The sequence below is a fragment of the Carlito syrichta genome, unplaced genomic scaffold (genome assembly GCF_000164805.1).
Source record: "Carlito syrichta isolate Samal-C Ts95f unplaced genomic scaffold, Tarsius_syrichta-2.0.1 Scaffold314328, whole genome shotgun sequence".
NCBI classification, from domain to species: Eukaryota; Metazoa; Chordata; class Mammalia; order Primates; family Tarsiidae; genus Carlito; species Carlito syrichta.
The window spans coordinates 558195-575028 of NW_007258424.1; the positions used below are offsets into that span (position 1 = coordinate 558195).

At 45.9% G+C, this 16834-nt stretch overlaps 1 protein-coding gene across 2 annotated transcripts in view; it reads left to right on the forward strand.

Annotated features, from left to right (window-relative positions):
- Positions 1-16834, forward strand: part of TBC1D8 (TBC1 domain family member 8) — a 72273-nt gene that overhangs the window by 46285 nt on the left and 9154 nt on the right. For both annotated transcript variants that reach the window (XM_021719225.1, XM_008071433.1), the window contains exons 8-16: positions 882-1032; positions 3188-3402; positions 4610-4727; positions 7645-7930; positions 8714-8843; positions 8996-9094; positions 9682-9750; positions 12054-12294; positions 12842-12907. In XM_021719225.1, the coding sequence (XP_021574900.1) occupies positions 882-1032; positions 3188-3402; positions 4610-4727; positions 7645-7930; positions 8714-8843; positions 8996-9094; positions 9682-9750; positions 12054-12294; positions 12842-12907 (1375 nt within the window). The remainder of the gene's footprint in view (positions 1-881; positions 1033-3187; positions 3403-4609; positions 4728-7644; positions 7931-8713; positions 8844-8995; positions 9095-9681; positions 9751-12053; positions 12295-12841; positions 12908-16834) is intronic.

Sequence of the window (16834 nt, forward strand, 5' to 3'; positions counted from 1 at the left end):
TGCTATGTAGTGGTAATTTTAAAGTATTTTCGGTTATCTAGGGAAATGGTATCAGGCTGAGCTCGGTGGCTCACACCTATAATCCCAGCACTTTGGGAGGTCAAGGCAGGAGGATTGCTTGAGTTTAGGAGTTTGAGACCAGCCTGGGTAACATAGCCAGACTTCATCTCTAAAAAAAAATTTTAAAAGTCAGCAGGGTGTGGTGGTGCATACTGTAGTCCCAGTTACTCAGGAGGCTGAGGTGGAAGGGTCACCTGAGCCCAGGAGGTCAAGGCTGTGGTGAGCTGTGATCGTGCCACCACATTCATCCAGCCTGGGTGACAGAATGAGACCTTGACTCAAAAAAAAAAAAAAAAAAAAAGTATTTTTTCTGATTTCTGTTTATGAGAACAATATAACTTTTCAGGTTTCAATTTTCCCTCTGGCTGTCAGGAAGCTCAGGGCAGATTGTGACATCCTTTGCTCACCCTTCCCCACTGAACTGGCCAATGTTTCAGCAGTGGGTTCAGCATTAATATCCTGAGGAAGCTTCCCCTAACATCCCCCAGTCCCACCCCACCTCCTATCTGATTTGGGCTACTTTAGGGTTTGGATTTATATTTTCTTATTGTCAACTTTGCCAAAGGAGTTGCATTTTATTTGTATCAGTGCTCTCACTGGGCTCTGAACTCTTAGAGGGTTGGTACTCTGCTATTCATCTTTGCATTCTCTGTGCCTGGTAGAGATTCAAAAATATTTGCTGCTGGAATACAGGTGTCATTGCCAACCCCCTTGGTTCCTCTGTTAGCAGAGGTGGTACTTCCTCCACTGTGGATTGTGAGTTGGCTGTGGGGCGGGTGTGTACAGGCTTCTTTGTATGTTAATAACATGTCCATTTCCAGTCCAGAGAACAGATAAAGATAAGTCTGTGGAATGACCACTTTGTGGAATATGGCAGAACCGTGTGTATGTTCCGCACAGAGAAGATTCGGAAGCTCGTAGCCATGGGGATTCCTGAGTCTTTACGTGGACGACTCTGGCTCCTTTTCTCAGGCAAGTGCTTCTGGTGTTTTTAGGCCAAATGTGGTTGTTGGAGTGGACCCAGGCACACGCTGTAATCTGAGGTGTGCGTGTGTGTGTGTGTGTGTATGTGTGTGTGTATGTGTGTGTGCAGACAAAGTCATCTGTCTTTGGGTTATTCCTGTGAATCCCCTGCTGAGGGCTTTGGAGCCGTGTGTTAGTTGTGAGACAGTGGTCAGGTTGCCTGAGGGCCCTGGGCTGCAGTGTCCTCCTCACTAAACGTGAGGTCTGAGTGAAGTGATCTCTTTTCTTTTAAAAATGACTTTATGAGTCTCCACGTAGTGTTGAGAATTCTAAGAACCTCCTGGAGGTGAAGTGTCTTTGTAGGAGAGAGCTCTGAAATAGACCAAAAGAAATCCTTGTGTATGGTGGACTGGCCGTGGTGCTGAAGCAAATCTCTCAGAATGTCGTTTCCACAGTCCGTCCTCTGTTGAAGACACACGGCACCCACAATAGGCAAAATGCAGATCTGACTTCTGTTCCACTTCCTGCTTCCACTGCTTGACCCATTCAGTGAGGGCCTTTTTCAGCCTCAGACCCTGTGACTTCCCTCTCACTGTTGGGTAGCAGCTAGGAGCCCCCTGTCGGGACATTTATTAGTGGGTGGGCTGAGACGGACCAGAATACCCATCCCCCTCCCCGGTCCTGCCCGAGAGATCCAAATGCACAATTTGTGCTTTCCACCATGCTCAATGGCGTCAGGCTTGGTCCATGTTCTTTATGGTTCTTGAACCGTTGCACACCTTGTTTCCTTCTTGCCTCCTGCTGGTTTCTGCAGCTGCTGACCAGAGACATATATACCATCAAATCACCTCCTTTTAAAAATAAAAAAATGTCTCCTGTATTTTGTATATAATAAAAATAGTGTACAGTCATAATTGAAAATAAGCACAGAGGAGCAGGCAAAGGAAGTAACATTACTCATAACCCCCTCCCCACCTGCCACTGTCCCTACATCCTTCTAGGCCCTTCTAACCTGCAGACACACATGCACTTTTCCTGTAGGACCGTGCTTTCCTGTTTTCAGTCTGGGACTATATGAACATACGGGTATTTCCTTTGTTGACAGAAAGATCACTGTGGCATTTAAGCTGTTGGTGACTGAGTGATGGTTTTTAGCATAAGTGCTGGTTATCACACAGCGATACCATGGGGACTGTTTAACAGAGATGATGGGAGACACCGTGAGCCACTGCGGACAGGAGAGTCGAGAAGGAGGGTGTTTGACTGCAGCCAGTCCGAACAGTAAAACGTTAACCAGTGCTTGAAGGTGGACTCGGACCCCTTTCTGCCTTCCGCTGCCCTCAGCCCCTCCTTGCTGCCAGCCCCTGGGAGGGACGCTGGCTGAAACCTCAGGTGCTTTGGTGCTGGTTGATGAGACGTGGAGTCCTCACATGGTGCTGATTCGTTCATTCCCTGATCTTGGGACCAGGGTGGCAGCTTGGCAGTGGGTGGCTGACGCAGGCAGTTTTCTGTGTTTGGCGGCCCTGCTGTGGTCTGCACGTCTTGACCCTGACCTTCGGAGTCTCATGTTGGCCCCTTTGTAGTAATAGTTTGTTAGCTTTACGCCGTCATGATTGCACCTTCTAAGTGCTTTACACATAGGTGCTCAGTGTAATTTCTTGCTGAATTAATGTGTGAATGTGTGTGTGTATGTGTGTGTGTACACACACTCCTGTTAACTGGGGAATACAGCTTATTAAGAGTATATTGATAAAATTATTTCTATTGTGAATTTTTTTCCTCTCCATATAAAATTATTCTTTTAAAAGCCTCCTTCCTTCCTTCCTTCCTCCCTTCCTTCCTCCCTCCCTCCCTCCCTCCCTCCCTCCCTCTCTCTCTCTCTCTTTCTTTCTTTCCAAAGCAGGAGTTGTTGAGGGGACAGAAAAACTCCCACAGTGGGAGGGGATCCAAAGGGGGTACCCCTCTTTTATTTTTTATTTTGGTTTTTGGCCTTGGCCATGTGGCAGCAATGAAGTCCTTTTGGGTGTGTGTGGACTCAACATATTTTAGTTCCCTCAGTAAGTAATAAGACTCCATTGGGGTCTCCTGACATGACGAGCCTCCTCTTAGTAGTGATGCCATCCTGGTCCTTATTCCTCCTTGCATCGTTGCTTTTGCAACTCAGATGCCGTGACAGACCTCGCCTCACACCCAGGCTACTATGGCAATCTGGTGGAGGAGTCCCTGGGGAAGTGCTGCCTGGTGACTGAGGAGATAGAGCGGGACCTGCACCGCTCCCTGCCGGAGCACCCTGCCTTCCAGAATGAAACAGGCATCGCGGCTTTGAGGAGGGTCCTGACTGCCTACGCCCACCGGAACCCCAAGATTGGATACTGCCAGGTGAGGTGGAGTGCCCCGAGTGCAGAGACCCCTCAGTCTGTGTCTCACGCTGACCCCCAGGACTTTGGTTCTGTTGCCAGCCCTCTTGTGACAGCACTGGACTGGGCCCCTTCCCGGAAGGAAGGTATCTAATGAGAGCCAAAGGAAATCACCTCATACGGCCAAACAGGTTGATCATTTGAGATTTAAAAGTTTACCCTGGGCCGAGCGCGTCAGCTCAAGCCTGTAATCCCAGCAGTTTGGGAGGTTGAGGTGAGGGTATTACCTGAGCCCATGGGTTCGAGAACAGCCTGGGCAACTTGGCGAGACGTCATCTCTACAATAAATCAAAAAATTAGCCGGGTGTGGTAGCACATGCATGTAGTTCCAGCTACTTGGAAGGCTGAGGCAGTAGGATCTCCAGAGCCCAGCAGGTCAACACTGGGGTGGCCGTGAGTGTGCCTCTGCACTCCAGCCTGGGCTACAGAGTGAGAATCTGACTCAAAAAAAAAAGTTTACCCTGAGCCTGAAAAGAGGACATGTGGAGTGACTGCTGGCCGAAGGGTAGATTCCGTTTTCAGTGTCCCCTTGGAGCTCAGCCTCAGGATGGGACTAACAGAACCTCTAGAACTCTGCAGAAATTATTGGGGTCATTTGAAATGACAGTGCTATTTGGGGAGAAAAAAGATGATTAAGAAACAACCCGTTCCTTCAGGAAACGTGAGTGGAGGTAGAACGTCCTCTGAGCTGTTCCTGAGCTCAGGGATGCAGTCAACAAGCACAGCATGAAAGCAGGGATTAAAACGGCAGCAAGAGCCCACCCAACACCAGACTGTGTTGGTGAAGCTTCTGACATTTCAAAATTTGAGATTTCAGACTTTGCTTTCCTGTGAATAAGCAAAATCAACGTTAATGAAGTTGTGTGTGGGTGTGGATTTGAACATACGCAGAGAAAGCAGCTGGATTTGATCCATGCTGGAGACTTGCACCACGGCTAGATCTCACATTACTGGATGGGGCAGGGCGGACTGGTGGCTGCTGCTCCACTAAGTGTGTCTTGAGCGGGCCATGCTGGTGTCTCAGGCAGCCCATTTTATAGTGTCCCTGTGGCTGGGGTATGCTGGATCTCTCACCTCCAGAGTCTTCACTGTTGTGGGTCATTTGGACTTGTGGGTTTTTCGTGTCTCAGTGGCATCACGTCTGTAACTGTCCCTCCTCTGACCCCCAGTCCATGAATATCCTGACCTCTGTGCTGCTCCTGTATGCCAAGGAGGAGGAAGCCTTTTGGTTGCTGGTCGCCGTGTGTGAGCGGATGCTGCCTGACTACTTCAACCACCGAGTGATCGGTAAACCGCCTCCCTTCCTCCTCCTCTGCCTCTGGGAACGGTGACAGAGCCCGGGCAAGATGTTTGTCATCAATCTGGTTTACAGAATCCCTCAGTACCGCTCAGCTAGTCTATGTGCAGACACGGTTTGGCTTGTGAGTTTGCACAGCTAACTCAGGAATCCTCTGTGCACTTCTGGCAGTAGAGTGGAGGAAGATAACCCCAATATGCTCCTGCTATAAACACCTAAAGATTTTGAATTCAAACAAACCAATGATTTTAGATGGATAGATGAACTTACTAGGAGAAAGGATGGTCCCTAGGCCCAAGAAACAAGTTGAAAAGTGAAAACCAGAGTGGTTTTTCCCTGAGGCCATGGCCTGAAGCAGAGGTGCCTCTCGGTAGCCCGGGGTGCTTATACAGATGGGAGGTCCTCAGTTCCCCTAGAGGAGAGAGGGGATGAGGGGATGCTGCTGGAGCCCTTCAAGGTCCAAACCTTCAGTTAAAGGGCAGACTTGGAAAAGTCCCTTGCTTCCATAAAGAGATGGTAAGAAAGAGGCCCAGCGATGGCCCAGCACTTTGGGAGGCTGAGGCTGGAGTATTGCTTGGACCTAGGAGTTGGAGAACAGCCTGGGCAATACAGTGAGACCTCATCTCTCCAAAAAATGAAAAACCGGGTGTGGCCTTGGCTACTCGGGAGACTTAGCCCAGCAGGTTGAGCCTGTGATCCTGCCACTGTACTGCGACCCGGGCGACAGTGAGACTCCAGCGCCAAAACAACACGTGTTTGCTGCTGACTGGGCTCTGGTAAATCTACAGCCCCACACAGTGCCTGTGTCTTTCATGCGGTTGAGATTTGAACGTGTGCTCTCTCTGAGGTCCAGCAACCACCTATAGAGAAAATAATAAGCACATTTTGGGAACTGGTGATCCCAGGGATGCTTCTTAGTAACTCAGATGAGAGATGGGGGTGGCCTAAAATTAGGGTGGCAGCTGTGGGAACAGGAACGAAAGAACCAACTTGAGACAGAATTCAGAACTAACTGGATATAGGGGCAAGGCCGGGGGAAGGAGCTTTGAAGACTGAGTCCTGAGAACTGAAGGTGGTAAGGAGGGGCAGAGTGGTAGGTATGCTTGGCTGGGAAGGCTGCACTAGCTGGGACCTTTGGGTTATAGGCATACCTTTCGGTGAGCTTTTGGCTGTCTTCACCAGCTCCCCTTGTGTGTCTGAGTGGTTCATTATTTCATTTCCCTTTTCACTCTGTGTTGTGGGAAGCCGTGTAATGATGTAACCAGTGTAATGTACAGAGTAGCAAAGAATAATCAGAACCTCAGTGTCATTGAGAGGCATCTTGTCAGGGCCATTGACAAAGCCATTGCTTAATGAGTGTTGCGATGTGACACCATACTCAACAATGACCAGCCAGACTCTCTGTGATAGTTGATAGTGTACATACCTGTGTGACTGCTGCCTCAAGTCAGGAGGGGACATTTGGAAGATTTCTGTTACCCTAGAAACCGCCCTTCTGCCCCTTACCTGCCATAGGCAATGCTTGGTGCGGATTCCTACCATCATAGATTACTCGGGAGACTTAGCCCAGCAGGTTGAGCCTCTGATCCTGCCACTGTACTACAACCTATTCTTTTTTTTATTTGTATTTTTTATTTTTGAGTTGAGGTCTTACTCTTTCACCCAGACTGGAATGCAGCGGCACAATCACAATTCATTGCAGCCTCTAACTACAGGACTCAGGCGATCCTCCTGCCTCAGCCTCCTGAGTAGCTGAAATTATGGGTGCATGGCACCACACCCAGCTAATTTATTTTTATTTTTATTTTGTAGAGATGAGGTTATTCTGTTGCCCAGGCTGGCCTTGAACTCCTGGAAGTGATTCTCCCGCCTTGGCCTCCCAAAGTGCTGAGATTACAGGCAGGAGCTACCATGCCTGGCTAATTTGGCCTATTCTTGATCTTTGTGTAAATGTAATAATAGAGAACGTAGTCTTTTGTGTCTGGCTTCTTTCACACAATGTAATGTCTGAGAGGCAGCCACATTGTTGGTGCATCAGTAGTGTGATCCTCTTAGTTGCTGAGCAGGATTTCACTATGTATTCATACCGTGTTTTGTTTGTACAGTCACCTATTGATGGGCACATGAGTTGCTTCCAGTTTGGGGCTATGATAAATAAAGTGGCAGTGAGCATTCACAAACGAGTCTTTTTGGGACTATATGGCCATTTTTCATGGGTATCTATGAGTAGAATTGCTAGGTCGTAGGTTAGATATATGACTTTTTTTTTTTTTTGAGTCAAAGTTTCACTCTGATGCCCAGGCTGGAGTGCAGTAGCACGCTCACAGCCACCACAGCCTTGATCTACTGGGCTCAGGTGATCCTTCTGCCTCAGCTTTACAAGTAACTGGAACCAAAGGCATGCACCACCACACCCGGCTAATTTTTTTTATTTATTGTAGAGATGGGGTCTCGCCAAGTTGCCCAGGCTGGTCTCGAAACCCTGGGCTCAGGCATTCCTCTCACCTCCCAAAGTGCTGGGATTACAGGTGTGAGCCACTGTGCTTGGCTAGATGTATGACTTAAGAAGAAAGTTCAAAGTGTTTTTTATAGTATTAGCTTTTATATTTAGGTCTAATCTATTTCAAAATATTTTTCTGTATGGTTTGAGGTAGGGGTTGGGGCTGCTTTTTTTTTCACCCCATACCAATATTCATTTGAGTGAGCACTGTATTTTGAAAAGACTGTCGTTTGCTCATTGAATTACCTTGGTTAAAATGTCAAAAATCAGTGAACTAAGTGTGGGTGCTTTTCTGGACTCAGATTCTTTCTCCTTACTATGGTTACCTCAGAGTAATTTATTTGCACACCGGCTTTAGAGAGAGTGAGTCCTGCCCCAACCAGAGCCCCACGGCCTTCCTTTTCCAGGGGCGCAAGTGGACCAGTCTGTCTTTGAGGAGCTCATCAAGGGCCATCTCCCAGAGCTGGCGGAGCACATGAATGACCTCTCAGCCCTGGCATCCATCTCTCTCTCCTGGTTCCTGACCCTGTTCCTCAGCATCATGCCTCTGGAGAGTGCGGTGAATGTGGTAGATTGCTTCTTCTACGATGGGATCAAAGCCATCTTCCAGCTGGGGCTGGCTGTGCTGGAAGCCAATGCTGAGGACTTGTGCAGCAGCAAGGACGACGGCCAGGCCCTGATGATCCTCAGCAGGTGGGCCCAGCCACCTGTTTCTGTGGCTAATGGGGGGCGGGGGTGGGGTGTGAAACGGGCAGCAGCAACCAGGACCTTGGACAACCACAGGAGGAGGCAGCAGCAGCTGCTCAGGGCCCTTGCTGTGGAAGTTTTCTGTTCCACTCTGCCTCTCGGCTGCCATCACACCATGGTCCCCCCAAGCCAGGCTGCCATGTGGCACTGTCACCCACATAGGTTGGAGGGTGCCGTCTTCCCTTACTCCTCTCCACTGAAAGAGTCCAGGAAGAAGAGGGCTCTAAATGCTTTTCTCTAGTTGTCTTGCATCGAGATGGACTCACAGTGGCCTTGAACGCAGCTTGGGGGGGACAGCAGGCCACGTGGGTCTCAGGCAGGCGGTGCACGTATGGCTGGTGAGCTGAAGGAAAAGCCACCTGGGATAAGCTCTAGAACCTGGCTCTCTGGGAGCCAAGGGCAAGTCGACTGACATTTAAAGAGGAGGTTCTCTTTTAGAATTATTAGGGAAGTTTATTATTGCTTGCATGCATGCATGGAATCTTGTGCTTCTTTCCCTGGAGAGGTTTAAGCCCCCAGAAACCCTCCCATGTAACCCTGTTGATGAGCCTGGTTTTATGTCTGTCTCTCCCTTTCTCTAAAATAAGCAGAGTATCTGCAGGCTCACCCTCCTACCGGGTGTTGGTGTTTGGAGGTGCACTGGCATGTCTAAGGCCCTGTGGGGGTAGTGGGTGTTGGGTGGTGCCCGGATGAGGATAAACTTGGGCTTTGACTGGCTGGTGTACTCAGGTTTCTAGATCACATTAAGAATGAGGACAGTCCGGGGCCCTCAGTCGGCAGCCACCACGCCTTTTTCTCTGACGACCAGGAGCCTTACCCTGTGGCTGACATTGCTGACCTGATCCGGGACTCCTATGAGGTAATGGGAGCTCCCACCCTGTGCCCCAACACCTTAAGCCCCTTGGAAATGCGACTGGGAGGCGGGCGAGGAGGGAGGTTTCCTGGCACTTCCTGTTTCCACTGTTGGGATGAGAAAGGGACTCTGAGCAGTGGTCCTTTGTTTCCCTGCAGAAATTTGGAGACCAGTCCGTGGAGCAGATTGAGCACCTGCGCTATAAGCACAGGATCAGGGTTCTCCAGGGCCATGAGGACACCACCAAGCAGAATGTGGTGAGTACAGTCCACGTCACAGCAACGCTCGTGGGCTTCAGGGGCTAACCAGGTGTGTGTGTCTCTGTGGGTTATGTCACATGAGAACACCAGCCTTTTTTCTTTCTGTATTCTATTTAAAACGTAATAGGGGTTCCAGGGGATAGACACAACATGGGCTTTAGTGTCAGTTTGTGAGTATATTAACCCCTGTAAACCTCAGATTCCCCAGTTGTAAAATGCTACTGTGCAGGATTGAGGTACAATAGAGAAGTGTCTAGTGCAGATGACCTGCAGGGAGTGTCCACTGTTATTCAGAAGGCTCTTCCTGCCCAAGCTGTATGTCTGGGGGCTTTTTAATTTTTGTTAGAGCTTAATGTGCTTTTCTGAGAAACTGATGTGCAAATTGGAAAGAGGTTGAGGATAAAACACCTGAGAAAGATACTGGAACGCGATCTTTATGTCAGACAGGAGCCATGGTGTGAGGGAAGGAGGAGGCACAGGGCCCCTGCTGTCCCACACCCGGAGGGAGAATCCCCTCCTCCCTGTGGTCCTCCCAGGAACACAGGCTTTGAATGAACTCCGTCACTGTCGATTCTTTCCTGAAGCTTCGCGTCGTTATCCCAGAAGTCTCGATTCTTCCTGAAGACCTAGAGGAACTCTATGACTTATTCAAGGTAGGAGAATCTGGGCAAGCCTCCATGCCCAGCCTGCTCAGGGGTGAGCATGCTGCTGCCTGCAGGGGGTGCCATGTGCCCGTTCTGGGCTGGAATTGCCCTACTGTCAGCCTTGTACCCAGAAACCCCTCCTTTCTACCCAGAAACCCCTCCCCCTCGGCCCTCTACCCTAGAACCCACCCTCCAGCCTGGTGTCTGGGATGAAGGAGCCAGGCAACTTGTGTGGCCCATGCACTGCGCAGGCATGCTCTGCCGAGAGGGCTTTGGTGTGGATGGTCTGCTCTTCTCTGGTCTCTGTGGTCCTGGTCCATGGGGGCGGAAACAATGATCCTTATTGAAACCATCATCTGATGCACTTCTTAATTACTCATGATCCCACAGTACATGTATGCACGTTTTTATGTGTGTGTGGTGAGTGGGCATACTAGTGCATATTATATTTTTCCTTGATGCTGTTCTTAATGCCTCCGTATTGCCATATACTCTTAATCCTTTTTGAGTAACTTGATCATCTACCATATCAGTAATACTTTGATGTAGCACACCAGATTTCTGATACTTGGATATTTACATGGCATCCTAGGTTTGGCTTAAATCACCCTGTAAAGAACATCTTCAGGCACCTTAAAGTTTTCTCGCTCTAAACAGTAAGGAAGAGTAAAAGAGGCAGCTTCATCAGTCCGCTTCTGCTGCCTTATTGCTGAAAGTGAGCCTGGCCTGGAAGACGGCATGGCCTCCAAAGCTCTTCCTGGTGGGACGCTGAGCCCCTTCCCTTCCTGAGCTCAGATGGCACCTGGCTGAGGTGCTTCTGCAGCCAGGCTCTTGTGTGCCCAGCCCTTCGTATGCCTGGAGTTGGCCTTTGCCTACAGTTGGTGAAACGGGCTGTTGGTTAGTGGGTTCCTGGCACCCCTCCTTCCTAATGAGCAGGATGTGTGGTGAGAACCAGCGGGTCTGTGTCTCTGTAAACATTGCCTGTGTGCAAGTTTTATGGTTTCCTTTGTTGCGTGAAGACAAAACACAGAGTCAAAGGTTACATGGTGTCCCAACCTCTTTTTAGCTTTCAAGGAAGGAAAATAGAGAATACTGGAAATATAAAAGCAGAGAAGTAAATGATGTTTTCTTTCTGAAGCCTAAAAAGATTGTTATTTATTTGGTTGTTGGCAAGTTGAGAGAATAGGAGACATCACAGATCTATGGGATTTTATGTAAACTAGTTGTAGTATTCCTTGGCCCATGTATTACAACCAGTTTTGTCTGTATTTTATGGGCCTTTAGCATGACAATATGCACAAATGTACATGGGTATTCAGAGTATGCCTAGAGTTTTCAGAACAGAAGTTTATTAGACCTTTGTTTCACACTTAAAAGTTCTTGGCCACTGCTTTGTTGAGTTGTGGTGTGTTCAGGTGACTCTGTGAGCTATGACTGTCATGTTTTCTTAGTTTTGGCCCCCTCCCCTACCTTGGGGAGATGAACCTTTCCTCTCTCTCTTACTTCCTAAGTAAGCTTTGCTTGAAAACTTAAAAAAAAAAAGTTATTGTGGTAGGTTTCATGATTTTGTAATAACTATTTAAAGAATGTGGCTACAGTGAATATGTTCGTAAAATTCTAAGTCACATTTGGATTTCCATTCAAAGATGTAAGCTTACAGACTACAACATCTGCGCTTGTTTCTGCTCTATCCTTATAGACAGAGGCATTGAAATTGTAAAGAACTCTGCAGTCATTGGGAACCATTTCAGGCTTTTGTGAACCAAGCTGTCCAGAGAGGTGATTTAGTCATGTAGGAGAATATAAACAATGCATTCTGAAGTGACTGACCTAGTCTTCAGTGACAGGGCCAGTTTTGACTGTATTAGTTTTTAGTCTACAGATACAGTTTTGAAAAGCAATTAAAAAGACTTACTTCACCCTGGGTCCCTCCCCACAGGTAACCAGTGTTGTTAGTTTATTTTGTACTCTAAGATCTGTCTAGTCCTTTTTGACTTTCAAATAATATGAATTTAAGTGAAAATATCAGAATAAATATTGTATCTTCTATAATTAAAACTATGTCAACTGAACTGTACATCTAGAGATAGCTAAAATGGTAAATTTTATGTTCTGTATATTTTACAGTTAGGAAAAAAATGTCAAAATTACATATTCATGTGGGCAGGGACAAGAGGGTACCAAGAAAACACTTTTACATGTCTGGTTAGAGGGGTGACATTGTGAATATTGAATATTTTGTTCATTTTTTGTGTGATAACGTTGTCTGTTCAGTAACAAGTAGCAACTCTCTTTCTCTTGCTTGTTTGAAGAGAGAACACATGATGAGCTGTTATTGGGAGCAGCCCAGGCCCGTGGCACCCCGCCATGACCCCAGCAGGCCCTACGCGGAGCAGTACCGCATAGATGCCCAGCAGTTTGCACACCTGTTCCAGCTGGTCTCACCCTGGGCCTGTGGGGCCCACACGGAGATCCTCGCCGAACGGACTTTCAGGCTCCTGGATGATAACGTGGACCAGCTCATTGAATTCAAAGCGTTTGTGAGCTGTCTAGGTACGACTCTGTGGGGTTTAGTGCAGTGAGTTACTTCGGGGTGTGGATCTGTGAACAGAAGACCACATGAATTGTTGGAGCGTGCAGGTACACCCAGTGAAATGCATTGCAACTGGCCTGACATGATTTTGTGATTCTGAAAAGTCATTTTGCAAGTTCCCCTCAGGACCACTTTTAGGCTTCCTTCAGGGGAACAGGAGAGGGGCCTAGACCTCAATGTGCAGGGCATTCTCTTGTTTTCCCTGGCAGCCACAGTGCGGTGACGACTAGTTGGGAGCCAGGTTCCCAACCTTTGTCTGTAAAATGAAGATCCTTTGGAAGGTATGAGGCCAGACAACATTCACAAGTTGTCCTAGTTCACACAGTCACCAGCCCCTGCCAGTAACATTTTCACTTCCAAGATGCTGTGTGTCCAGAGCGGGGGTGTTGGGGGCGGCAAGTATTGACCTTCCTGAGTTTTCTCTCCACAATGAGTTTTATGTTATGACACATGTACTTTTACCAGTTGTATCAACTCGATCTCTTTTGCTTTTTAAAATTTTTGCAGATATTATGTATAATGGAGAAATGAATGAGAAAATCAAACTATTATATAAGCTTCACATCCCTCCAGGTAAGAACATCCAAGTAGAAGAATCAGGCTGTGCTCTGCTTTAACACAAGATCAGCTTGTGCGTGATGCTGAAGTTCTTCTCTTTTAAATTTTTATTTACATTCAAGGCAGCAGATGTTTCTAGTTTGGGTTTTCAGATCACAAGTGTTAAATACGGTACTGCATGACCTATGGCAGGAGTTCCCAAACTGACTGTGAGTGTGCATCAGAATCTCCTGGAGGGCTTGTTAAACCAGGTTACTGGGCCCCAGCCCAGATTTCTGACTCCCTGGGTCTGAGGACCTCACCTTGACAATCACTGGCTTGTGGAAAGTGTTCAGGAGCCAGACTCTGATTCCCTCAATAGATGATTATTTTAGGCTACTGATTTGAAGGACCATTTCATTTTTCTAGTGTCTATGACCAGGCTTCCTTCAAATTTAAGCTGGTAACCAGGAACACAAGAAGCTGTTTTGGAGCTTATGAGGTCAAACTTGATGTTGACAGGAACAAGAAGAAGGAAAGCTATTAAGGTGATCATCCTTGGGTCTTCAAAATGAGAAGAGATGAATTAGAAATCCCAGAGGGTCTCCAGCCCCCCAGTGCTGTGGTTCTAGTGTTAGTTGGTACCTGTGACGGAACTTCCCAGTGAGAAGCCGGGGGAGGCCAGGCTGGTGGGCTCTGTGGGGGGTTCCAGGGCCATGAGATCCTCTGTGTGATTTTTACAAAGATTAAAGCATGTACAGCAGTCTCCCTTATTCACGGGGCATATGTTCCAAAACTTCCTGGGGGATGCCTGAAACTGGATAATGCCAAACCCTGCATACACTACATGTTTTTGACCTGATGACTGAGATGGTGACTGAGTGACTAACAGGTGGGTAGCATAAACATCTTGGAGACACTGGTCAAAGGGAAGATTTACTTTCCAGGTTTGATGGAGTGCAACAGCGCAAGATTTCATCATGCTACTTAGAACAGCATACAATTTAAAATTTAGGAATTATTTCTAGGATTTGCCATGGAATAGTCAGACTGTGACTGACCACGGGTAACTAGAACTGCAGAAAATAACACTGTGGATCATGGAGAACGACGCACAAAAGTTGAAAATACACACGGACACTGTCTGTGAGTTGTGTGGGTACACTTCCTGGACTGAGCCATTACTGGGTTGGCATGTGTACCTTAGGCATCTGGTCCCCAGAGAGCATTCTGAACCCACCACGCAGTCTCTCTGCAGCCTTCTCACAGACCCACACATTTACTTCAGCTCAAGTTGTTGAGCATCAGTTTAGTTCTCCACCCTTTATGCCAGCATAAGAATTTTACTTTTTGATTTAATTTGCCCTTATTTTTCACAAATGATTTTCTACTAACACAGAAGACACACATAATTGTTCCTCTGTTTTCACTATATTTTCTTAACTATCGTTATCTGTTTGGCATTCCTAAGTAAATGTGAGTGATTTTATTTTATTCAATTATTTGATAGTGATTTTTAAATAAACTTTTAAATATGGTACTGTATGACCTGTGGCAGGAGTTTTGATATATGGAAAGGTTGCATATATAGTACAGATAGAGTTTCCATCTTGGTGTATCTTTTTTCTTTTCTTTTGAGTCAGAGTCTCACTGTTACCCAGGCTAGAGTGCAGTGGCACGCTCACAGCCACTGCAGCCTCCACCTGCTGGGCTCAGGCAATCCTTCTGCCTCAGCCTTCCAAGTAGCTTGAATTACAGGCACAAGCCATCATGCCTGGCTAATTTTTTAATTTACTGTAGAGACGAGGTCTTGCCAAGTTGTCCAGGCTGGTCTCGAACCCCTGGACTCAGGCAATCTTTTTACCTCTGCCTCCCAAAGTGCTGGGATTACAGGTGTGAGCCACTGCACCTGGCTGGTTTGGTATATCTTTACATTTATTTTAGGGTTTTGAATTACCACTTGATTTTTGATTCTTGACCTGACTGCATAATAAATTACTATTTGTTTCCAAAGCACGAGTTTATTTCTAGAAGAATTTTAATTACATTAATTTATTAAAAGCATTTGTAGTCCTTCATGGTTTCAGAAAATCAATTGTTCAAACCTTTTTGAACATATATGACTGTGATATTTATATTGTGTGACTTTGAATTTAGGTTAAATGGTAATTAAGATTTGATTTTTTAAAAAACTGCATGCTTAATATTTGAATTTTTGATGCAGTTTTTAAGAAGTCTTAAGAATGCAGACAACTTAAAACTTCTGTTTAAGAGCATCGATTTCCTGAGCACATGAAGACTTACCTCTGGGGACTTTTTACTTAAATAGACTTAATTTTAACACGTATTTACTCTCCCTTAAAATGAGTAACTTTTTAAAGGTGGGACAAATACAATAGTCAGAAAACAAAAGTTTAAAATCACTAACTAGGAAGTATAATGAAGAGTACCTCAAGTTGTAATTTGTGCCTATAAAATTCTTTTCCACCTGGAAGTCTTATTTGCCTGTGAGGAGGCAGTGGCACCAAGCACAGCACATCAGACTTTACTGCAACACCCACTTGCATAGAGAAAGTGGGACCCTCGTCCCAGTAATGTAGTAGACGGAAGGAAGTCTTTTGTGAACTGGGTTATAAAGTATCTGAGGCAACTCAGGAAGTAATGAGGAGTTGGAACCCTAGGCCTTACACACTTCCAGAGGAGCTCACTTTATGAGCTCCTTGGCATTGCCAATGCTGATTAGGAACTAGAGAAATACTGCAGATGATTTGATACCATGTTAGGTGATACCCAGATGAAGAGTATTCCAGAAGATTATGAAATCACGAGTTTAATTGCAGATTAATAAGCCTATTGATACTGGCCATTTTGCTCAGTTAATTACACTAACTGGACTTCTAGAGCAGAGCTTCCTGGGTGGACATTATTATCATTGGAAAGAAACATCAACACAACCTACTGAGAATAATATATTGTAAATAGCCAACACACACACACAAAGGAGAGGATTTGGAGGCTTTCTGAGAGCGGGGCTGTGGCGACCCCTCGGCATCATAAGCTCTTTTCGGACTCTGGAACTCAGGGAACACACTGTTTTATTCACAGAGTAGCTTTCCAAAAGGTTCACCTGCCAGTCTAGAGCCACATTAAGTGATGTCCTTAAAATGCTGAAAAAAACTTGTGCTTCTCCACCTTGTATTCAACTTTATGTGAAGAAATAGAGGTTTCTTTCTGAAGTTGTGCACCTGCTGTCTAAAGGAAGAGTTTTGTCAAGAAGTGGAGTTGAGGAGAAATCTTGAATGATTCCAATTTGCAACTGGTTAAGGATAGTTATTGGCTTCAAAAAAGGACTTCAGATGTTGAAAACCTAAATGAACGAGTTGAAAATTAAAGGAACACATGAAATTATGTTAACATGTCCTAATAAAATATAGATTCAAAGTAAAAACCCAGTTCAGACATAAAGGAGATTATAGATTCTTCGTTAGTGATATTTAGTCAGTGCTACAGTTTGAATTCTCAAACATAATTATTGACTAGTATAGCAATATCTGTGTATGAATGAGGGAAAGCTTCATTATTTTGAAATATTTGATATGAAAAAGTGTTGACTGGATTCAAAACCCAGTCACATTAGCCAAAAAAGGTCAACATTAGGTTTCTGTGAAAGAAAGAAAGGCTGGCTGGATAGAATGATCATTTGCTTGAAGTAGAATTGAGAGCACTGGATCCATTCAAATCTTCCATAATAAAAAAGGGGTTTTCTGTAGAGAAAAATGCCATTTGTGTCCACCTTCTTGTTCAGTTTCTCACTGATGGTGACAGTTTGTTTTGAAGAGGTCATCATTTTAAAGACCTAATCGAGAATTGCTTGTAGCTACTTTAATATTAATATTAGTATGAAAACTTATATTTAAAAAAATCCCAGGTGTGCTAAGATTTCAGTAACATTTGGTCCTTTTT